Here is a 20,735-nt window from a genome sequence, read left to right as displayed (position 1 = left end):
GGCAACCTCTACTATGTAATTTTATTACCATATGCGCCTTCATCCTCAAACTGTTGTCAAGCAGCAAAATCTTGGTGGCATACAACTGAGACAACTAGAAAGTCAATAAGCTCGTCTCGAAAGGAGGAGAAAAACCACTAATGTTGTAGTGTGTAGCGGTAATTAATATAATTACACGGTCATACCCCAAGAAAAGAATAGACTGAATGCATCTTGTTAGCATGTTCAAAGCAAAAAAGCTTAGATTATTAACTTGAAGGTAAATTCATTGGTACATGATCTACCTGGTTAAATTACTTTCATATCTATTTCTATAGAAAATAAATCAGGCACAATGAAACATTTAACCCCCCCCAAAACCAATTAACCAATCAAATATACATACTTTTGGGTTATAAAAGAAAAAAGAAAAAGACAAAGGGAGGGTAGGCTACCTCATTCAAAGGCCAGAGCAAGGTACAGGCCTCATCAATGGCAACCAATCAAATAACTAATGAGAAAAATACAATCTCTGTCTAATCTCGGCTGACTTTTTTATGCATGGGTCGCTGTGGGCCTGAAACAATCAATATTGCATAATCCAACCGATCTCACCATCTCCCCAAAACTGCAACAACAATACAGAAAAAGTAACATCAGAAACAATACTACTGCATGTAAAGTCACTATATTGGACATGGTTTATATCTGACCGGTCAATGCTATTTCTAGCTTTTTCAGGCATATCTGATCCATTATATGCCTTCTCAGGGCGATCTAAACTCTTTCTCGATTTATCTTTCTTGTCTATGTTAGCTCTTGACTTCTCTTTCTGGTCTGAGGTTGCACTAGGCTTTTCTTTGTAATCAATACTTCTTGAATTCTCTCTTACATCCATGCTTGGTCTGGACTTCTCTCTAAAGTCAGTGCTGTTCCTGGGCTTGTCCAGTGAATGGGGAACAGATCCAGATCCAGTTTTTTGATGTGGTGACTTCTCAATGGCTGCAATAAATTTCTTGAGGTGCTTTATATATTGAGGAAAAAGTTCAAGGTCACAATGATTTCCTCCTTTAATCCATAAGGGCTCATACTTTTGTTTACAATGTTCCCAAAGTTGCTTCCCATGGGAGCAATCCACTACATCATCAGCAGTTCCCTATAGGAGAAATGCCAACACAAAGAACTATCTCACAAATAAATATGGTTGAACATTGAAACACACCCCTTAGTTCCTCATGCTGATCATATGCACATTAACAACACAGATGACCAGTTAAAGAAACATCCTACCGATAAACATGTTCCCAGATATCTAATTTAACTATTTAAATAGACTAGCCAAATTCTGACCAATAATATGAATGATACTGGTATATTGGTGCACAAATATGAAATACTTTAGACACACTGCGATCAATTGTCTTTGGAATATACAAGTAGAAAGCTCAAGTGTACATCAGCAACAACTATGGTCAAGAATTTGTAGCATGACCTTTGACAACCAAATTCATAATCACAAGACAGCTCCAAACAAAATTAACATGTTCACATGGTTCGTTGGATTTATTGATGGGAATATATGTATGTTGACTATGTTCATAAAGCAAAAGCAACACATTACAGACAATTAGGAGAAAGTATTCAACTCAATTTTAAAAGGAAATCACATCACAAAAATACATGCTGATTGCTGACAAGAGAAAGATTTAACAGGCAATTATGAAAATCCATTATATAATTACTTCAACTCAGTATCCTCTTCTATGAAATGGTATAACCTAGTTTCTACCTAGAAATATAGGAGATATCTGTTAGAGATAAGTCTACTCACATGAATTACAAGAACAGGACAATTCACAAATGGAATTTTATCAATATTCTGCATCACAAGAAGGCAAACAACATCAAAACAGATCACAATTGAACACTAGTTCACCAAATTATGATTGATAGTGGTAAAACCTTATAAATGTCAAACCAGTATGTTCGCTTCACTGGATACATGACTCGAAGGCCAGATAAGATCGGACTATGGAGAATCGCAGCCCTAAGGTTTGGTAAACGAGTAGCCAAATCAGTAGTGGGTCCACTGCCAACAGATTGCCCATAGAGAACAATATCTTCCTCTTTTGCCCCATACTTCTGCTGCAGGCATTTATAAACAGCTTCTATATCTGCATATGTGTTCTGCTCACTAGGCTGTTCCCCCACACCCAAAAATAGAAAATCGTTTAGCTAAGAAATTTCAAAACAATCTTTCACTAGAGGGTCATCAAAGTCTCTGTCATCCATTGCATTTATTTAAACCAAAAAAGTTTACTTCAGTGTACACAGGCTTAATAATAGCGCGCCATAGCGGCGCAATAGCGCTATAGCGTAGCGCCCTAGGGGTTCACTGCTACTCCACTATTCACCGCAATAGTGCTCAAAATAGTGTTTTTTGGGCTTGCCGCTACGCTACACTATCCACCAATAACAATCCTGACTTCCTGAGTGTACATAACAGGCTTGTTAATAGCGCGCTATAGCGCTGCGCACCGCTATTGTCCACTATAGCGCCGCAATAGCGCTCGAAATAGCATTTTTGGGCTTGCCGCTACACTACACTATCTGCCATTAACAACCCTGAGTGTACATACATTTAGTTATAGACCTTGCAATTTTAAGTTCTAATGCATTCATTTATATAAGGAGTATAAAACTTAATGTTAATCCAATAATAAACTAATAATAGTACTAATAATCAACATTCAGCAGCAGCATTGAAGAAACGTGAATAGGAGCAAATAAGCATACCTTTCCAGAAGACCTCCCATATCCAGAATAGTCATAACTACACAGAAGGAAAAAAATTCAGGACATTTCAGAGATTACCATACTTCTATAAGAGTAACCTACTATTTCAATGTCTTCAAAAAAAGAAGGAAACTCATCAAAGCAACACAAGTTTTTGCTGTTTGCTATCTCTACCAGACACTAACATGACCAAAATGTGATCATATCATAATTTAAACAAAATTAAGGACTAAACCGTAAACATTTCTGATTGGTTTCAGGAACTGACCCAATGAGATTAACTCGAAGGTGAAGACTGAGTTCACAAAACAGCTCATACATCTGACCCAGATCAGCTGCGTTCCCGTGGGAGTAAAGCAAGGTGAGCGACGCCGCTGGATTCTTAACATACATCGCCACAACGCTGTTCCCTCTCGCCGTCACCACCTTCAATACATCAACGTTTTCCCTCGTCACCACGTCTGTCATCACCATCTTCAACCCCGCCTCCCCTTCTGCTAGCGTGTACGACGGTGGATCCGGCGGGAAGAACGCGAACTTCGCCGCCATCGACGACGTGACCGCTCCCATTCCTCAAATCGCGAAATTGGGGGAAATGGATGGAGAAGGGAAAGTTAGGGTTAGGGTTTTGAATTTTGATTTGGATTTGGATTTTGGTTGTTGATTGATTGAGAGAGAGAGAGGGGTTTCCGGCGAAGATGGCACGTGCGAGAGAGGGTGGATGGCGATGTTTAAGAGGGTGGCTGCTAACAACTAAGTCACCGTCACGTGTGTCGTTTTATGTCGTTTTGGATGGATTAGATCTCTCATTCTTGGTCATTTCTCAATGTTTTTTCTAATCATGAGAAAGATTCATCATGTTACAGCTCTTTTCATAGCTGCACTCCCTCCATTTTTTCAGTGCTTCTGGTTGTCATTAAATGTTAATCAAATTCAAACTCTATTATAAAATCAGTAACTATTTTCATGATGAATCCTTTTTCAACGCTCTCAATTATTCTAGTATGGTGTTAACTTGTTTGAGATACGGTGGTAGTTGTCTGATTCAACAAATTATTTTCTCGAATAATTTAATTTTGTAACCTACTTCCTCTGTTCCTAAATATAAGACCTATTCCAAAAAATTTCCTTATTAAAAAATCATTTAATGTGACTAATTGATGTATTGATTTTTCAAAAATGCATACATTCTTTCTTATTTACCCTTTGTCATTTTCTCTCACTAATAATCACTGCATTTATACCAAAAGTCATAGTTAGTTGGATTAGTAGTAATTAATGGTAGGTGGTAACTTTAGAATTGAAAACATACAATTAATGTGAGGGGTAAATATGAAAAAATACAAAACCTTTTGCTAGATTATTGTAAGAGGTCTTATGTTTAGGAACATGAAAATTTTGAAATAGGTTTTATAATTAGGAACAGAGGGAGTAATTTTTATGGGGATCTAGCTTGTCTTCCACGACCAAAATATTAAGGCTATGTTTGGCATGCTTAGCTGATAAGCTAGTTGAAAGCTGAAAAGCTAGCTGAAAGCTTATAAGCTATCTGATAGGTGAAAGCTGATAAGCTAGTTGAAAGCTGATAGCTGAAAGCTGAAAAGCTGATAGCTGAAAGCTGAAAAGCTACGTGATTAAAACAAAAGTGTTTAGTAAAACTAGCTGTTAAACAAACTGAAATTGTAAAAGGGCATAAAAGGACATACTTGTATTATTATTTTTATATTTAACATTACTTTAATTTCACATTAATACCTATATGATATTAATATTAAAATTATTATCACTTTAAATATTTTTATTAACTCAAGTTATTTATCATCTTAATATAATATTTTTAATACTTGTGGTGCGCAGCGGTGTAGCGGGAATGGTGGCGGGAACTGCATACGAAAGTGTGAGAGGAAAATAGGTTTAGTATTTTTATAAATATATAAGGGTAATGGTGTAATTTTAATAAAATAATAAGGATAAAAATGAGAATAAATTTAATAAGCTATAAGCTACCTGAGATAGCTTATAGCTTAAAACTTTAAGCTACTGAAATAAGCTCCTTCACCAAACACTTTTAAAGAGTTTTTAAGCTAGTCAAATAAACTATAAGCTAGCTGAAATGGCATGCCAAACATATCTTATATCAAAAAAAAATTAAAAAAAATACTCTAGAAAATCATAGCAAATAATAGTAAAGAGTTCCCTTCATTTTGAATGAGTACCAAAGAGATCACCATGATATAAAACCATTGACCTCATTTACAATATTACCATTCGAGGAGATTTGTTTTTTTAGTCTCTTTGATTTTTTCAAAAACTACTCATTTATTTCTAATTAGGGTTGTATATGGGACAGGTTTGGCTTGTGTGTCACCCGACCTTAAGTATTGACCGGATCAACATTGTAGACCCTAGCCCGTTCATTAACCTAAACAATTCGAAAATTATCAGGTTTAGTTAGGACCGGGTCTATATAGGGGTTGCTAAACCAAACCAAACGTGAAATTAGAGGTTCTATCGTGACATGTCCAATACAGTGGCAAGGAGTATGCTGAGGGTCAACCCAAAGCTAGGTTCAATGTTAGACAACATTTCTTTGTCATCTTTTCAAAATTAGGTTGGGACGGGTCAGGTCATGTACCCCCTATTTCTAATCAATTTTTTAGTTAGAGAAGTTTTTTTTTCATGTCCATTTAAAATTTTAAGAGAGCATTAATTAATTAATATTTTTCCAAGTATTACCTTGTCATAAAAAAATGAAGAGAAATTGCAGTTCCCGATCACACAAGTCTGACCTGGTTCTAACAACACTACTCCCTCCATTCCAAAATTATTGTAGTTTAAGTTTATGCACAAAGTTTAAGAGTTCATTAATAGATGTTATAATTTGACTGAAACATCTTTATTTAATATGAATTATATGAAACAGAGAGAATGAAAATTATTGGTCAACTAATTGGTGAGAATTGTGATTGATAGAAATAAGAGGTGTTACTTGGGAGATACAATATTAAATGAGGGCATGAATGGAAGAGAATGAGATAAAATGCTTTAAATATGTAAAACAACAATGGTTTCAAAATAAAAGAAAAAAAAACAAAAACTACAATAATTTTGGAACGAAGGGAGTACTTTTTAGTCCATCTCTCCTTATACTTACATATGCAGTAATTAACTAGACTATAAATACTTTGGTGATGTGCAATGCGTTTTCTTGTTAGGGCTTCAATGTAGACTTCAATGATTAGGGAGACAACAGTGCTGACCTAGCGTCACCGTTTGCTGCCATAGGGTTTTTGTCCAATCTGCAAACGTGAGAGGTATTTCTCACCCTGGATATTGTTTAGGTTTTGTTTTTGTTAGTGTTGTAGAAAAATCATTCTATTTCATTGCCTTTTTATGCTTAAGCAATTATCTGAATGTCTAATTCAATGGATCAGATGAGATGTTTTTATGCCAAAGGCGACGAAGAGTGGAAGAAGTCACATTGTGAGTGAACATGAAGAGAATAAAGACATACTCAATGACATGTTTGATTGGATTATCCTTCACATTCAATTCTGTCATTTCTAGACGTCAAAATATTCAGTTCAAACTTGTATTTTATCTACAAGATGGAAGCATCTCTGGAAACGTCTTCCAACCCTTATTTTATCATAGTTCATCCATTCTTACATTTATTAATAATACATTTTCGTCCCCGAATGTTAGCTTAAGTAGTAAAAGATAGGGGACATAAGATTGGATGAAATGAATGATGAAGGGTACATGGTTCGAACCTTGATGAGAGACTAATTTACTAACATTTGCTTATAAAAAAAAATACATTTTCATGTGTCATTAGTATTTTCTACCCGTGCATTGCAGGGCTAAATAAACTAGTTAATGAACAAACATCTAGATCACAATGCTTCTTTTTAGAACCAAAAAGACAAACCTAAGGATTTCCTATGTATCACTAATTTCAGTAATGGATTATATTTATGAACTCATTTTGAATTCTTCCCTCAGTATGACTTAATTAACACCATCCAATCTACACCATTCACATAAATTATCAATATTTATTCAAAACATAAGTGAAAAAATAACCCTCAACTCTAAGCTAATTTTTAGAGTAGAGTTAGGTCTTCCAAATTTTAATATGATATCAAAGACAGCATGTCCTAGATTTATTATTGGATCACCCGAATCACCTTCTAGAGAAATCCCATGTCACGACCCACAATTCTAAGCCGTGACCGGCGCACAGACTGACACTCTAGTCTGGCAAGCCTGTTTCTCACAAAAATCATTTTCCAAACTATTCTCTAAAGTTACATATGTTTCTCTATATTTTATAAAAATAAATATACAAGATCTCACCTGTAACACCAATATCTAAATGACAAAACTTGTCAAATAATGATCTCCATTTTCATACTTTCATTAAAAGAAAATTTTCAATTTTTGCACTCAAGTGCAACTTTTACAATAAAACAGTAAATAACAATCTTAAATCCAAATCCTTCTAAGACTCCCTATAGCTGCAGATAACTAGAATCAAATAAAAGTCACCAATCGAGCCACCAACCAAAGGAGGCCTACCAATAAGATAAATTGAACGATCTGAATCTGATACCAACTTACTACTTAGTTGCCTGTGAATCTGTGGAGGGAAAATAATGAATGGGGTAAGTCACAAAGACTTAGTGAGGATTTAACAACCACCATGAACAGGAAAGGGGAAACAAATGAAGCACGAGTTTTTCACTATAAGTTCAGAGTGTATAATATATACAAAATTAATAAGAATCATTTCAAATAAGAGATGATTAAACTGCCAAAGTTTATAAATAATCATTTCAATGAAACTGAATAAAAATCATGTTAATCATATGAAAGCATTTCAAAATCAGCAATATAATTTAACAGGGTCACACATGTAGAACCGTGAGGCGGCTCCATCTCGTTGATAGCCCTCTCCTCCTAAGGGATGGCCTATCCGATAGGGGCGGCTCCATCTAACGGATAGCCCTTTCCTCTCTCGTATCACATGTCGTATCGTATCATCGGGGGAAGCTACATCTCGTTGATAGCCCTCTCCGTGCACTGGCGGCTCCATCTAACGGATAGCCCTCTCCTCCCGGAATCAAACTAGCTAGGTGCACCTAGGCCGTTACCTCCGTTAACGGCTACGGGGTTCTATCAAGGATCCCCAAAACCGTTTTCTCAAACCAGTTCAAGTCTCATCAAAAGTCTCATAATCAACTTCTCACGTTCACAATCTCAGTTTCACATAATTTCCAAAATCAAAGCAATATAAATTGTTTTCTCATGTCAGTTCACAATCAGATTTCAAATCAACTTCCTAAAACCAGTTTTCAGATAATTAAAGAATGGTAAAACATGTTTCCCCAATTTAATAAATAGTGATATGATAAAGTAATCAAATCAGCAATTATATAATTATTAAAAATAAGCCACAGTGATTGGAAAATCACTCACAGCTATGACGAAATAATTGGACCGTCCTCAACAGTTCCGCGACGCGCAAACGAACCTACGCCTGGCAAATCTGAACACCAAGAACATATTCCAACCCTTCAGCAATAATTAACTTATGTCATACTACCCGTGAGCAACTACGAAAACCCCAATTATTTACCCAAAAGCCCTAAATAATCCTACTTTAAGTCTAGCATACCATACTACTATTTCTAAAATTTGTGAGTGCGGCATACCTCAATGCAATTAACAGAGAAACCTTGACAGGTGGGCACTCCCTTCCTTCCTTAAAGCACCAATCTTAAACCCCAGAAATTAACCAAGTGCCTTTGCAATTGAGTGCCACAATTCGTTCCTGAGTGTGTATGCTACAGAGGGATTTGTAGTGATTTTTGGGAAGGAGGGATGATTGGAATAAGAGAAAGGAGAAGGACGAGTTGTCTCAAAGGCATGGGAGGAAATTGTCGAGGAAGAGAATGGAGTTACGGCTGGAAGAGAAAAGTAACAAGAGTGGGGTTAATTGTTTTCTTTAACCAATTAGGGTATTTGTTTATAACTTTTTTTTTATAAAAAACCCATGAGGTGGGCTACGTGCCTTTCCAAACCAGATTAACTTCATATTCCCCCTTTTTTTTTATGCCTTATCTCTTTTATATATAATAATAGTGACAACTTTAATAATTAAAACCATACTAATATTAAACGGGTCTTTTCATCCCATGATGAACAAGAATATGGGCAATGATCATTGACCTTTATGCTCTAGATGTCCTGCACGTGAAGGAGGTGTTGAGTCCTACATTAACTAAAGACATAACTGCTAAAGTGTTTATAAGTGGGAATAAAAATCCTCAATATTTGAGCTATTTTTTGAATTGGGTTACACATCCCAAATTCTAATATAATATAAACATTTTATACATTGGTTTTTGGTATGATGATTACCATTTACATTTTGACCAACTCCTGAATGCTCATTGGTGTACACATCGTTTTATCTCGAACACATCTAGATGCTACGATTGAATATACTGTTTCTGTGAGATGAAAAGCATCCCAAAAAACATGCTTGTTTGGGTCCTTGCATGGTTCTAAATCAGGGATACATGCTGAAGTCTCATTCTTCCAAGTGGTGCAACATGGATTGCTTCCATCCGTTAGACCTACAAAACAAGAAGTTGAAGTTGAAGATTGCGTCCATCAGAGGTTGAAAATGAAACCAAAAGAAGTTCAAGATTCATTTGGTTTGAGAAAACTTTTTTCTATTTTTATTTCCCCCACGTCTTGTAAGTTTCCAATTAAATGAAAAAATTAAACATATAAAACACCCTTTAAAATGAAAAAAACTTTTTATAGCATGTTTACATCAACTTATTTTTTTTATAGAATAAATATATATATATATATATATATATATATATCAGAATCAATTTTGGGTTTAGCATAAGTTGTACGAGATTTTACCATGTTTTGTTGGATTGTTTATTACATCATAGCCTCCGGAGTTGGTATGACCAATAACAAATGTGGAGCTTCGAAGTCTAGATGTCAAATCTTTTGCCATTGTTGCCAGCCTCTTGTTGAAGTATGACACAAATTGGTTTGATTCCTCATTGCAGAACCCTTTATGTGGATGTGTCTTTGACACTGATGGGATGCACCCCACAGGTCCAACCTCAAAAATTACTATCTTCCTGGCTCCCAACTTGTATAATCTCTATCATGTTCAACAATTTCATCAATAAATTATGTAATTGTTCTTAGACCTTGTAATTGTTACTAATGAAATTATTTAGAAAATGAGTTTGTACCTCAAGTAGCTGTGATAATGTGTCAATGAGGAGTTGAGCATAGGGATCAGGCTGGTAGCGCTCACTTGTATCATATAAATTTGTTTGAAGGTAGTTGTTAATGTAGTCATTGCTCCCTATAGAGACTAGGTATATAGATTTTGATAAATGCTCAAATAACAGAGTTGGGTTTTCTAGATTGTTGGGCAATTCCCTGCTGACTGTCCTTTCAAATAAGTCAATTTGTTCCTTCAAGTTCAAGCATTTCCCCTACAAAATCAACAACATTTTAAGTAAATCAGCTTTCTTGTTTTAGCTCATTTCATTTTGGTTGAAGTTTTCACTTGAGTGATAATTCTATGATCTTAAGGCCGATATTGTAGATAAAATTCACAAACATCCACATCATGTTGCGATTAACTCTCTAAGTGATAATATATATATATATATAATACATGCATGGGAGAGGGAAAAGTAAAGGAAGAAAACTCAGATTGAATTAATCATATGCACTTACGAAAAATTTTCCAGTCTCTGGTAGAATTCCACAAGAGCCTGAAGCATAATTCACTCCAGTTACCGACCTAGGACCTTCAATACTCATGAATGGTGGAGAATATGGCAATCCAAGAAATTCAGCTGACATCACCATCAAAAGATAAATAAGTACTTTTGATGAATTAATCATGATATCACTGAAAATGAGAAATATATGAATGATACATTCGTTTTAACACACTCTACGGTGAGTTATGCATTATTGAGTGAAATATTTATGAAAAATTGCATTAAAGGAGTGACTGCCAGAGTCCCCCTAAATAGACTCTAATAATTTATTCGTATTCATTCAATGGCTCAGACATTTGAAATAATCAGTTCTTGAGATACTCCGACTTTAATTAAACGTTTATTCATAAGCTAATTTAATAAACTTGTAAAAATAAGTTTAAAAAACAACATACTGGTAAGTCATAATAAATCATTGAAAACAACTTAAAATGAGTGTTACTAACACCCTTCTATTTTCATAAATTAGCCAAACACTTAAACAGTTATGTTATAAGATCACGTACACTCTTCTAAACGATATTATAAAATTTATAGTCAATATTTGGTCTTTCTGGTTGAATAGTATCTTGATATTTTTGGGAAAGATCATCTTATACTCAATGGATCGATATTTGAATGGCATGGTAGGTATACTTAAATAGTGTAGTATATGGGTTAAGGAAACTTTAATTGGTAGGAACCACTTAAGTTTTAAACCTTATCTTGGGCATGCTCATTGGGCTAGTGCTACGAAGGTTATGCAGTATTTGCAATGGACAAAAGATTATATGCTTGTCTATAAAGAAATTGGTGACTTAAATGTTATAGGGTATTTCACTATTTTGATTTTTCCTGATGTCTTGATGATGAAAAGTCAACTTTTGGATATATCTTCAGGTTCGTTGAAGGTACTATATCCTGGAAGAGCATTAAGCAAACTCGGACATTCTCATCAACTATGCTTGCAGAGTTTGTGGCATTATATGGTGTTGCAGCCCATGCAATGTGGTTAAAGAATTTCACCTCTGTTCTGGGTATAATTAATTCAATTTCTAAACCGTTGAAGATATATTTTTATAATAGCTCTATTGTCTCCTTCACTAAGAATAACAAATTATCCATGGTTCACAACATATAAAGATTACATTCTTGGTTGTGCGAGAAACGGTAGAAGATGAAAAAATCATGGTAGAGTACATATTCACAAAACACGATGAAAATATAGGAAGAGTGTAAGATGACAAGGTGTGAACAAAACATGTTATTTTTCGCTTATAGCTCTAATTAACGATTCTTATTGATCATATTTGTTTTGTGATCATGGTCAAGATGTTTCCTACAATGTTCACTAGTGATTAATGAATATCGGAAATCATATTGTAGGTATATATACTTGAATAGTTCAGCCTTTGGTTTAATGAAACTTTGATGGGTGGAAACCATTTAAACTTAATGATGAAAGAGTATTGGTTTAAGATTTATAACATATGGAAAAATTATATAAGAAACAAGAAAAAGTACCTATAAAATCTGCAACAGTTCTTCCATTGGTGAATCTTCCAGTGGCCGTTTCACCAGCGAAATTTGAACCATAGGGAAAGAAATTTGCTTTTGCCATTGTTGGCAGAAAATTGTTATTACCACTGTCCAACAAGGAGTCCCCAAACACGTAGAGTGCAGGTACTAGGGGATTGGCGCGGACGCAGGGGGATAGAAGAAGAAGAAGATAAAGGAAAGGGAATGAGAAAGAGATAATCACTTTTGTCATTTTCATTTTCACGTTTTCAACCTGGAAATTGGATAAGAGAATGCTGTATATATGACTAAGGTTTACTCATATTTCAATCCTCTGCCTTTGGTTTGGGATAATTATGTTTCCAAATTAGAGGTTACAATAAGAGGTTTGTGTGTGTACATCTATAATTAACTTCTAGTCAAAGTTATTAATGGTGCATATTACATATGTACCTTTCATTACTAACGGCTAGACTAACCAAGGAATTTGCAACATGAAAAAATGGAGTAAACTAATTAAGGAAGCTCACAATGGAAGAAGGGGATGCACAAAGAAATGTGGCAACCAAATTCTTGGGCCTATTTAGGCTTAATAGTCTTTTTCTATTTGGACTTCTTGCTTCCTAGGTACTATTGGTGATCAATCAACTTGGTATTTAGTGTGTGGTCCTTAGGAAAAAAGAAGGAGGGGGCAGACAACAACCATTATTTGTCATATCTAGAGGTCATTCAATTTCAGGTCGAGCAACTTCTGCACAATCATGAACAAGAAACTAGCTTCAAAAAATGAACAAGAAACTAGTAGTTGATGTAGGGATTAGCAAGAAAATCTACATAAATGGGAGTGTCATGAACTCATGATATCATCAATGCTGCTGAACTAACCAGCTAATACTGGACAGCATTTTGCAGTAAAAATTGGTCATGTAATATTGTAATGGAGAGTAAATTGTGGTGCTATTGATGTACAAATCGAGTGCAATGTGCTTGCTTTTATTATAATAGAATGTATTCTTTTGGTTTATCTGCGTGTTTGTGTAACAAGTGTTCAACTTTCTAAAAGAACCAGTATTTTGTGAAAACTTAGTGAATTGTAATTATTTGAATAGTTAAGGTGATAGAAGAATAAAAAACAAAACAAAAATATATCTATTACCACGGTTCTAAGTCCAACCGTGGTAGTAGAAGATGGAGACAAAATTCGGTCATTAAATCAGTCACAAAAATCATTTACTAATTCAGTCACTAAATCAGTTATTAATTTAGTCACTAATTCCGTTGCTAATTCAAACGTTAAATTCAGTCGTTAATTCGGTCACTAAATAAGCTACTAAATTCGGTCACCATTTCGGTCAATAGCCGTAGCGACCAACGTTTTAACCACCGGTATAATTCGATTGCTAAATCGGTCACTAAAGTCACTAAATGCTTTAGTAACCGATTTTACTCATTTAACGACCGATTTGGCAGTCACTACATGACTGTTTTCTTGTAGTGAGTGGTATTGGTGACTCCGGCGGCGTGGTGGTCTCGCGAGAAGAAATGGAGATGGTAGTTGGGCCAGAAACATTAATGATTGAGGAAATAGGATGAAGAGGAAATAAGAGTGAGGCTGAAATTGATGAAATAAGCTTTGGAGGGGCCAAAAATTTTACGAAAAATCTATTGGACATCTTTCAGAACTAGACTCACTGCGTAAGGTAATGGGCAAGAAATGGGTCATGTGAGCAATATAACGTCATTTGTTCTTATTTTAAATAAAAAATATTTGAAGGACCAAAAAATGATGGATTTTTTTTTCTTCAGAAACTAGCTAATTTAGATGCGATCTTTCATATTAGGGACCTAAACATATTTAACTTTTTTAATAGAACTCATAAAAATTTCTATGGTAGTAAAAAAAAAGTAACATGCACGAAATATTTTAAGAAGAAAAACAAGCGTACGATGTAAATGCACTAATGCAGGCATCAAGAGGCCGAAACAAAGTTGAAAAGGCGGAAATGACTAGGTTTGAGGGAAATGAGTCAGCCATGTACAAACACAAACACAAACACAGACAAAGACAAAGACAAAGACATGCTCTCTATATAAGGATTTTTTATCTGTTTCTGGAATAGGATATAATTGAGTGTGGGTGTCATTATACGCACCAAGTTGATTTACGCGACGTCCTAAGTTTTTCCACAAATATTTTTTTTTGTTAGAACTAACGGTTGAGTACTAAAAAGTCTATATAAAATGGGTGACGTTGATCGTTGCTCAATAGAATAAAACATATTTTATAAATAATCATTTACCATTTAATGCGAGCACTCACAATCACAATGAATGTATTAGTTGCGGCTCTCAACTAAAAATAATAGGAATTATTTAAATGACTTAAAAAAAAATTGAGTTAAATAACTCATCGTCCAATCACATTGAAAAAAAGTGAGTTAGAATTTATATATTTTATTTATTAATTTATTTATAAAAAATTCTATTAGTCCATTTAGTTGTAAGTTAGTAACTCACATGAGTAATTTAAACACTCAAACTAATAGTAAGTTTTTATTTTTTAACTAATAGTAAGTTGATAGAAGTACTTGATTTGTTTGATAAAAAATTAAGACACTTTATTAGAGCAAAAAATACCTAAGGACCAAAGTCAAGTCATATATAGATCATATGCTATCTTTATTCTTTATTACTAGTATTATTTATTCAGAAAGAAAACGAACACATATCATAATAAATACAATTAGTTATTAATTCAGTTAACTTTTAAAAAATAATATTTATTTTTCTTATAAGAACATTATTACTTAAAAAACAATGGATTAATGTTCACTTGAAAGTTGAAATTCTAAAATCACATACAAATATAATTTTTTTAACAGCTAATAAGAATGACGGTAGTAATAAATAACAATTACAGTATCATTTTTTGAACGTAATTAATAGTATCATTAAATTAAAAACCTTTTTAACACATTTTAATTTAGAGAAAAAGGATGACACACCGACGGTGTAAATTTCTTTAGTTTTCCGAAGCACCAAATTTTTTTTTTTGATAAAATAAATAAATAAAAATTATATCTACCTCCCCTTTATTATTTAAGCTTACACTAATCACTCTTAATTTATTAGGGACATTGTCCTAATCGTCCTTAATGCTTACTATTATTGCATTGACCTCCCATACAATTTATAGTTACAAGTTATAACCTACTCCCTCCGTTCCTTATTAACTGTTCACTTTGAAGAAAAAATTTTGTTTCTATATATCTGTCCACATAGAGTTTCAAGAGAGCATTAAATAATGTTTTTCCAAGAAATGTCCTTGCAGAAATAATAAATGAGGAAAGATAATATACATTTTAAAGGGTGAAATAGGAAATCAAATAATACTTTTATGAAAAGTAACAAAATTAATTGCACTCCTTAATATTGTGTTTCTTCTCTTCCTGAACAGTTAAATAGGAACGGAGGGAGTATAACACTAAATATTCCTCTATTATTCTAAATTGTGTAAGAAAAAGGAGAGATGAGTGCATTTCGCTAAATAGAAGAGAGGTTAGTGTAAAAATAATAAGTGCAGTAAAATTAGAAGATGAAATCATATAACATAACGTGTATGAATCTTGTTCCTTATTTTCACCAAGGTTTTTAAAACCTTAAACCACACTTTCACTTGAATTGAACTTGACACCAACTCCACATATCTCTTTTTATTTACACTCAGCTCCTCCATTTGGCCTCCAACTCAGACCTCTTCCACCTTCTTCAACTGGGTCGTTGCTTTTTCCATTCCATGTCATTGACCGCGTACCCAAAACACACCCACAATCTCATCAAATATACAACAAAGGCTCTCAAACTCTGCAGCATTTCACAGAATCCAGAACAAGAAAATATTTGATTCCTCCATCATGGTTGCGTTCTTCTGCTGATTTGGTATGTGGGTTTGTTGTGGAATATCTACTTTTGCTTTTGCTGCTTTGGTTAGTTCTGATCTTCTTGTTCTTTTTTTTGCCTTTTGGATTTGGCTTGGTGGGTTGTTCTGATCTTCTTATGAAGGGTGTTTTTGTTTGCTGAAAATTGTTTTTGTTTTCAATGTTTTGAAAGAGATTGGAAAGTGGTTATCCTTTTCATATATTATTGAAGATTCATAATGATGAAACGTTAATTGATGTTGATGGTTTTTTGAATATCACACTGTTTCTCAAACCCTGCTTCAATCACTGTTATGTGAATAGTAAAGTGGGAGAAAATGGGTGTATGTAGGCAACATGTTTCATTCATTTTGATGATTCCTTTGGAAGCATGATCTATCTTCAAGGAGACTAGTAATATGAAGCAGTTCTTTTGGTTTCCCTGTTAAGTTACCAATAATGTGAAAAGAGTTATCATTATTTGTTAGAATTAAGGTCCCCATGACCCCATGTAATGTTCTATAATTATGCCACATCCTTAGTTCAGATATATAGAGATAACATTAGATGTTTCAATATTGTTGGTATGTATTTTTGCTGAGATTCATCTTTTAATTTTTCTGTGGTTGTATAGTGCACTTCTATCCATGAGTTTTACATCTAAAGTTTGCGAAATAGTGCTGGGTTTAGGTGTTGATTCACCCCTCTGCCCTAAAAACAGCACGAGATTTTGGAAAAACTTGAATCACTAACTGTCTTCAAGTTCAAATTCACATTGGTTATATCTGGATGAAGTATTGAATTAACATAAAATTGTGCTAACTTTGTGACAGTGGCCTCTGTTCTGTAGTGCAAGTCTTTTGCAAGATGATTTCATTGTTTGAATATCAAGAGAGATTGAAGAATGGTTCGTCAAACTGATTTAGTTATCATTGGTGTCTCTGTTGGTGTGGCCCTCGGAATTCTGATATCTTGCCTCATATTTTTCGGCATAAGGTGGTACAAGAAACGTGCTCATCTTACACGATCTTCACATGAGCCTAGTCTAACAACTCTTCCCATACGAACAAATGGACTGGGAACAAGCACTGACTTTAGCGCATCTCTCACCAGTTCTATAACCACGCCAAGGTCTGAAAATCTACAAAAAAAATCTGCTTTCTCTTGGTGGAGTCATCAAAACAATGATCAGTTTGCTTCACCATCAGGGATCCCAAAGTATTCTTACAAGTATGTACATTTCCATCTTGATCATGAGGTTTACCCTTTATTCTTTCCAAATTGTTCTGGTTAGAAATTACTACTATCAAATGAAAAATATATAACTATTGGTGTCGAAAAGTATTGAATATTTTGATTTGTGGATTTTGGGAAGTTTATACAGTCCTTTTATGAGGAAGTTTATTTGTAACTCAATGAACTGCCTTGCAAAATAATATTTACAATGCACATAGCTCATAAGACAAAAGAAAAGGATTGTAGGGCATGTGATTACTGATGAATACTGTTAGAGAGGGTAGCATTTCTAATGGTTCATTTGACATTTACATGGCACAGAGATATTCAAAAGGCGACACAGAATTTCACGACTATCTTGGGACAAGGATCATTCGGTACAGTTTATAAAGCCACAATGCCAACGGGAGAGGTGGTAGCTGTGAAGGTGCTTGCACCCAATTCCAAACAAGGGGAGCATGAATTCCAAACAGAGGTATATGCAAATAACTGTTCTGATACTTGGTTTGTCGGATTCATATTTTTTTTTTTCCTGTAATCTTTAAATAGATTTATATAGTATTTGAAAAGGATTCATAGTTATCTTAAACTTTTCTTTCATAAGCCTCTTTACTTTCCTTTCTTTTGATTGAGAAACTCATGAACAGACTAAATTGTAAGGGCATTAAACATTGTAAATTTTATTAATGACTTGATGCTTGTTTTCTTTTTCCTGAATCAAAGTGATAGCTTCAGAGAAATCTTGGAGGTGACAATAATTAACTTGGGAGTTCAGTCTATATATAGGCATGGTGTGCTAGTTTAGTGCAAACTATTTTTTGGAACATCATTATTATGAATGACCTATAAGTATTAGTTTGTATTGGGCATCATCATTGGGTGACATTCGTTTTGCAATCGTTGGGCATAAAAGCCTATAAAGACAATGATTTTCATTACTTTGCTATAAATTTTTTATCCAAATTTAAAATGGGCAGGGTTGATCACTTACATCCACTAGATTTTCTGTAGTTTCCCAATAGGTGACATTAGTTATAGTTTGAGCAACCCAAAGGACTATGTTGTAAATCTAGCATCAGTCACCAGCTAAGCTTGTTGAGCTTCTTATGATTTTTAACAAGATGTTGCTCCAGGTACATCTGCTAGGAAGACTGCATCACCGGAATCTTGTGAATTTGGTTGGATTTTGTGTAGATAAAGGACAGCGCATACTGGTTTATCAGTTCATGAGTAATGGAAGTTTAGCAAATCTTTTATATGGTAAGAGGAAGATCTTTCCCATTCATCTGAAGTTTTTTTTTAATGTGACTGCTGTATGTTGAGATCTGCCTGGTTATGCAATTTTTTCGTGATACGTGTCAATAGACGGGAAGGTCTTACTTTCTTTGCATGTTTTTTTGTTGTTACACAGTAATCGAAGTTTTTATTTGTGGCTTTTCTTTTTTATTTTACAATATTAAGTGCCTGAATTGAGAGTGGTTTGTGAATGCTTCTAGGCGAAGAAAAGGAGTTGAGTTGGGACGAAAGGCTGCAAATTGCTATGGATATTTCGCACGGAATAGAATATCTTCATGAAGGGGTATGTATATTCGCTGATTACATTTTCCATTATACTATATGAAAATGCATTTGTTTAATATGAGTGTGCATGAAACAGGCAGTCCCACCAGTCATACATCGTGATTTGAAGTCTGCCAACATATTGCTAGATGACTCAATGAGAGCTATGGTAAAACCATAAAACTGTTTGCACAAGTTCTTTTTATGGTCAAATTGCCAATTCGTTTTTCAAAATATACATGATATCCTCCCCTGTATATGTGATCCAAAAGAAATCTGTGAAGTAAAAGATAATTAGGTAAAAGTTTCAAAAGAATTGTTTTTCAGATTTTATGAATGACAAGTATCAAGTAGTTACTGAATACAGAACAAAGTTTACTGTTTATGTTTGCATGCAATGTTGATTTTTTTTTTACCACACACCTAATACATTCCCCTGCCCTCCTCTTCTTCCTTTCCTCGTCGACAAAGATATGAAAAGAGATAAATAATTTCGTGTTTGATTCATTAATGAGCTGCTGGGATTAGATTAGTTCCAGTGTTTGGTTGCAGATTCCTGAAACAAACCAACTGATAAAGCATTGTGAAACCTATTCCAACCTTGTTTCAACTTGAAGTCCTTGTCTAGTACACTCCTAGGAGGATGTTCATTATATTTGTTTGCTATAGGCTTATGTAAAATGACTTCCTAACATGTTATGCTTAGAGTTAGCTTCAGGAGATGTAATTGTTATAAACCAGGATTTTTCAGTTGAAAATTAACATTTTTATTGGTGGAATTTGTGCAACAGAAGCGGGGTAATAATAATAAAAAATCGTAACATTGAGAATTGGCACATATTTGACATTTATGGATCTAATTATCTTCGTCTATCCAATATCAATTAACATAAAAAGTTCCTATGTAGGTTGCTGATTTTGGGCTATCAAAAGAAGAGATCTTTGATGGCCGGAATTCCGGTCTAAAAGGTACATATGGTTACATGGATCCGGCTTACATTTCCACGAGCAAGTTAACAACCAAGAGCGACATATACAGTTTGGGTATCATACTTTTTGAGCTCATCACTGCCATCCACCCTCATCAAAATCTGATGGAATACATTAACCTTGTAAGTTACTTTTGCTCTGTCAAAAATCTTCTTCATCTTAACTTCTGATAAATCTTCATACAGGCTTGGCAAAATTTGTTTTTGATTTCTCTTTTACTGCAAGGCTGCAATGGATCATGATGGCATAGATGAGATACTTGACAAGCAACTTGTGGGAAAATGCAACCTTGTAGAAGTGAGGCAACTTGCTAAAATTGCACATAAATGCTTGCACAAATCACCTAAGAAACGCCCATCTATAAGTGAAGTTTCTCAGGGTTTATCAAGGATAAAGCAAAGGCGACTGCGCCATGTTATGGAGGATACCTTGTCACTTGCAAGCAATACCTTTTCAAGAGCTGTGAGTCGATTCGAAGATCGACATGTTGAATTAAGTAGGATACCTACCACGAACCTTACAGAAACTGTATGAACACATTATCTGGGGTGAATGAAAAATCTATCTTTGTAGTCCACCAGGGACTAAGGAAGTTTCCACCTAATCTAATGAAGCAACTACTACTGCAAAATATGGAAATCGATGTTTCAGCATTTGGTAAATAACCTAGGTAAATGAAATGAAATGAAATAGAAAAATGATTGACATGTACAGTTGTAGAATCTGATTATTGGCTGTGCAGAATCTGATTATGCAAAGATTCCTGCAGCTGCAGAAAATGAACGTTAACTACTTATTGGCTATTGCAGATAAATAGTAATCTTTTTCAGCATCATTTTGAAACCATTCAAGAGAAGGGTAACTAGTAAAGATTCTTGCACAATTAGGAAAATTAAGGGCATGTTTGGAAAATTTTCTTCAA

The 20,735-nt window shown here is 34.4% G+C and overlaps 3 protein-coding genes across 7 annotated transcripts; 1 reads left to right on the top strand and 2 right to left on the bottom strand.

Annotated features, from left to right (window-relative positions):
• Window positions 1-213: 213 nt before the first annotated feature.
• Window positions 214-3,693, bottom strand: LOC130739490 (uncharacterized). Of its 3 annotated transcripts, XM_057591791.1 has the most exons (6): window positions 3,044-3,686; window positions 2,776-2,812; window positions 1,942-2,178; window positions 1,811-1,858; window positions 693-1,135; window positions 214-607 (listed from the first exon to the last, which is right to left on the bottom strand). In XM_057591791.1, exons 1-6 carry the CDS (start codon window positions 3,343-3,345, stop codon window positions 535-537), a joined length of 1,140 nt encoding a protein of 379 aa, XP_057447774.1. In that variant the 5' UTR covers window positions 3,346-3,686; the 3' UTR covers window positions 214-534. The 3 variants fall into 3 exon arrangements, with proteins under 3 accessions (XP_057447774.1, XP_057447775.1, XP_057447776.1); XM_057591792.1 differs by lacking the exon at window positions 1,811-1,858; XM_057591793.1 differs by lacking the exon at window positions 214-607 and having other exon boundaries at window positions 1,022-1,162; window positions 3,044-3,693.
• Window positions 3,694-7,163: 3,470 nt separating this feature from the next.
• Window positions 7,164-12,449, bottom strand: LOC130739489 (GDSL esterase/lipase 7-like). Of its 2 annotated transcripts, none has more exons than XM_057591790.1 (7): window positions 12,117-12,449; window positions 10,564-10,685; window positions 10,068-10,316; window positions 9,721-9,973; window positions 8,493-9,419; window positions 8,257-8,352; window positions 7,164-7,417 (listed from the first exon to the last, which is right to left on the bottom strand). In XM_057591790.1, exons 1-5 carry the CDS (start codon window positions 12,367-12,369, stop codon window positions 9,205-9,207), a joined length of 1,092 nt encoding a protein of 363 aa, XP_057447773.1. In that variant the 5' UTR covers window positions 12,370-12,449; the 3' UTR covers window positions 7,164-7,417; window positions 8,257-8,352; window positions 8,493-9,204. The 2 variants fall into 2 exon arrangements, with proteins under 2 accessions (XP_057447773.1, XP_057447772.1); XM_057591789.1 differs by having other exon boundaries at window positions 8,257-8,326.
• Window positions 12,450-15,799: 3,350 nt separating this feature from the next.
• Window positions 15,800-20,390, top strand: LOC130739488 (calcium/calmodulin-regulated receptor-like kinase 2). Of its 2 annotated transcripts, none has more exons than XM_057591788.1 (8): window positions 15,800-16,049; window positions 16,878-17,257; window positions 17,585-17,738; window positions 18,397-18,523; window positions 18,760-18,842; window positions 18,921-18,992; window positions 19,732-19,935; window positions 20,039-20,390. In XM_057591788.1, the coding sequence occupies exons 2-8, from the start codon at window positions 16,932-16,934 to the stop codon at window positions 20,345-20,347; spliced, it is 1,275 nt and encodes a 424-aa protein (XP_057447771.1). In that variant the 5' UTR covers window positions 15,800-16,049; window positions 16,878-16,931; the 3' UTR covers window positions 20,348-20,390. The 2 variants fall into 2 exon arrangements, with proteins under 2 accessions (XP_057447771.1, XP_057447770.1); XM_057591787.1 differs by having other exon boundaries at window positions 16,861-17,257.
• The last annotated feature ends 345 nt before the right edge of the window (window positions 20,391-20,735 follow it).

The sequence above is a fragment of the Lotus japonicus genome, chromosome 2 (genome assembly GCF_012489685.1).
Source record: "Lotus japonicus ecotype B-129 chromosome 2, LjGifu_v1.2".
Taxonomy (NCBI): Eukaryota; Viridiplantae; Streptophyta; class Magnoliopsida; order Fabales; family Fabaceae; genus Lotus; species Lotus japonicus.
This window is presented reverse-complemented; position numbering and strand designations above follow the sequence as displayed.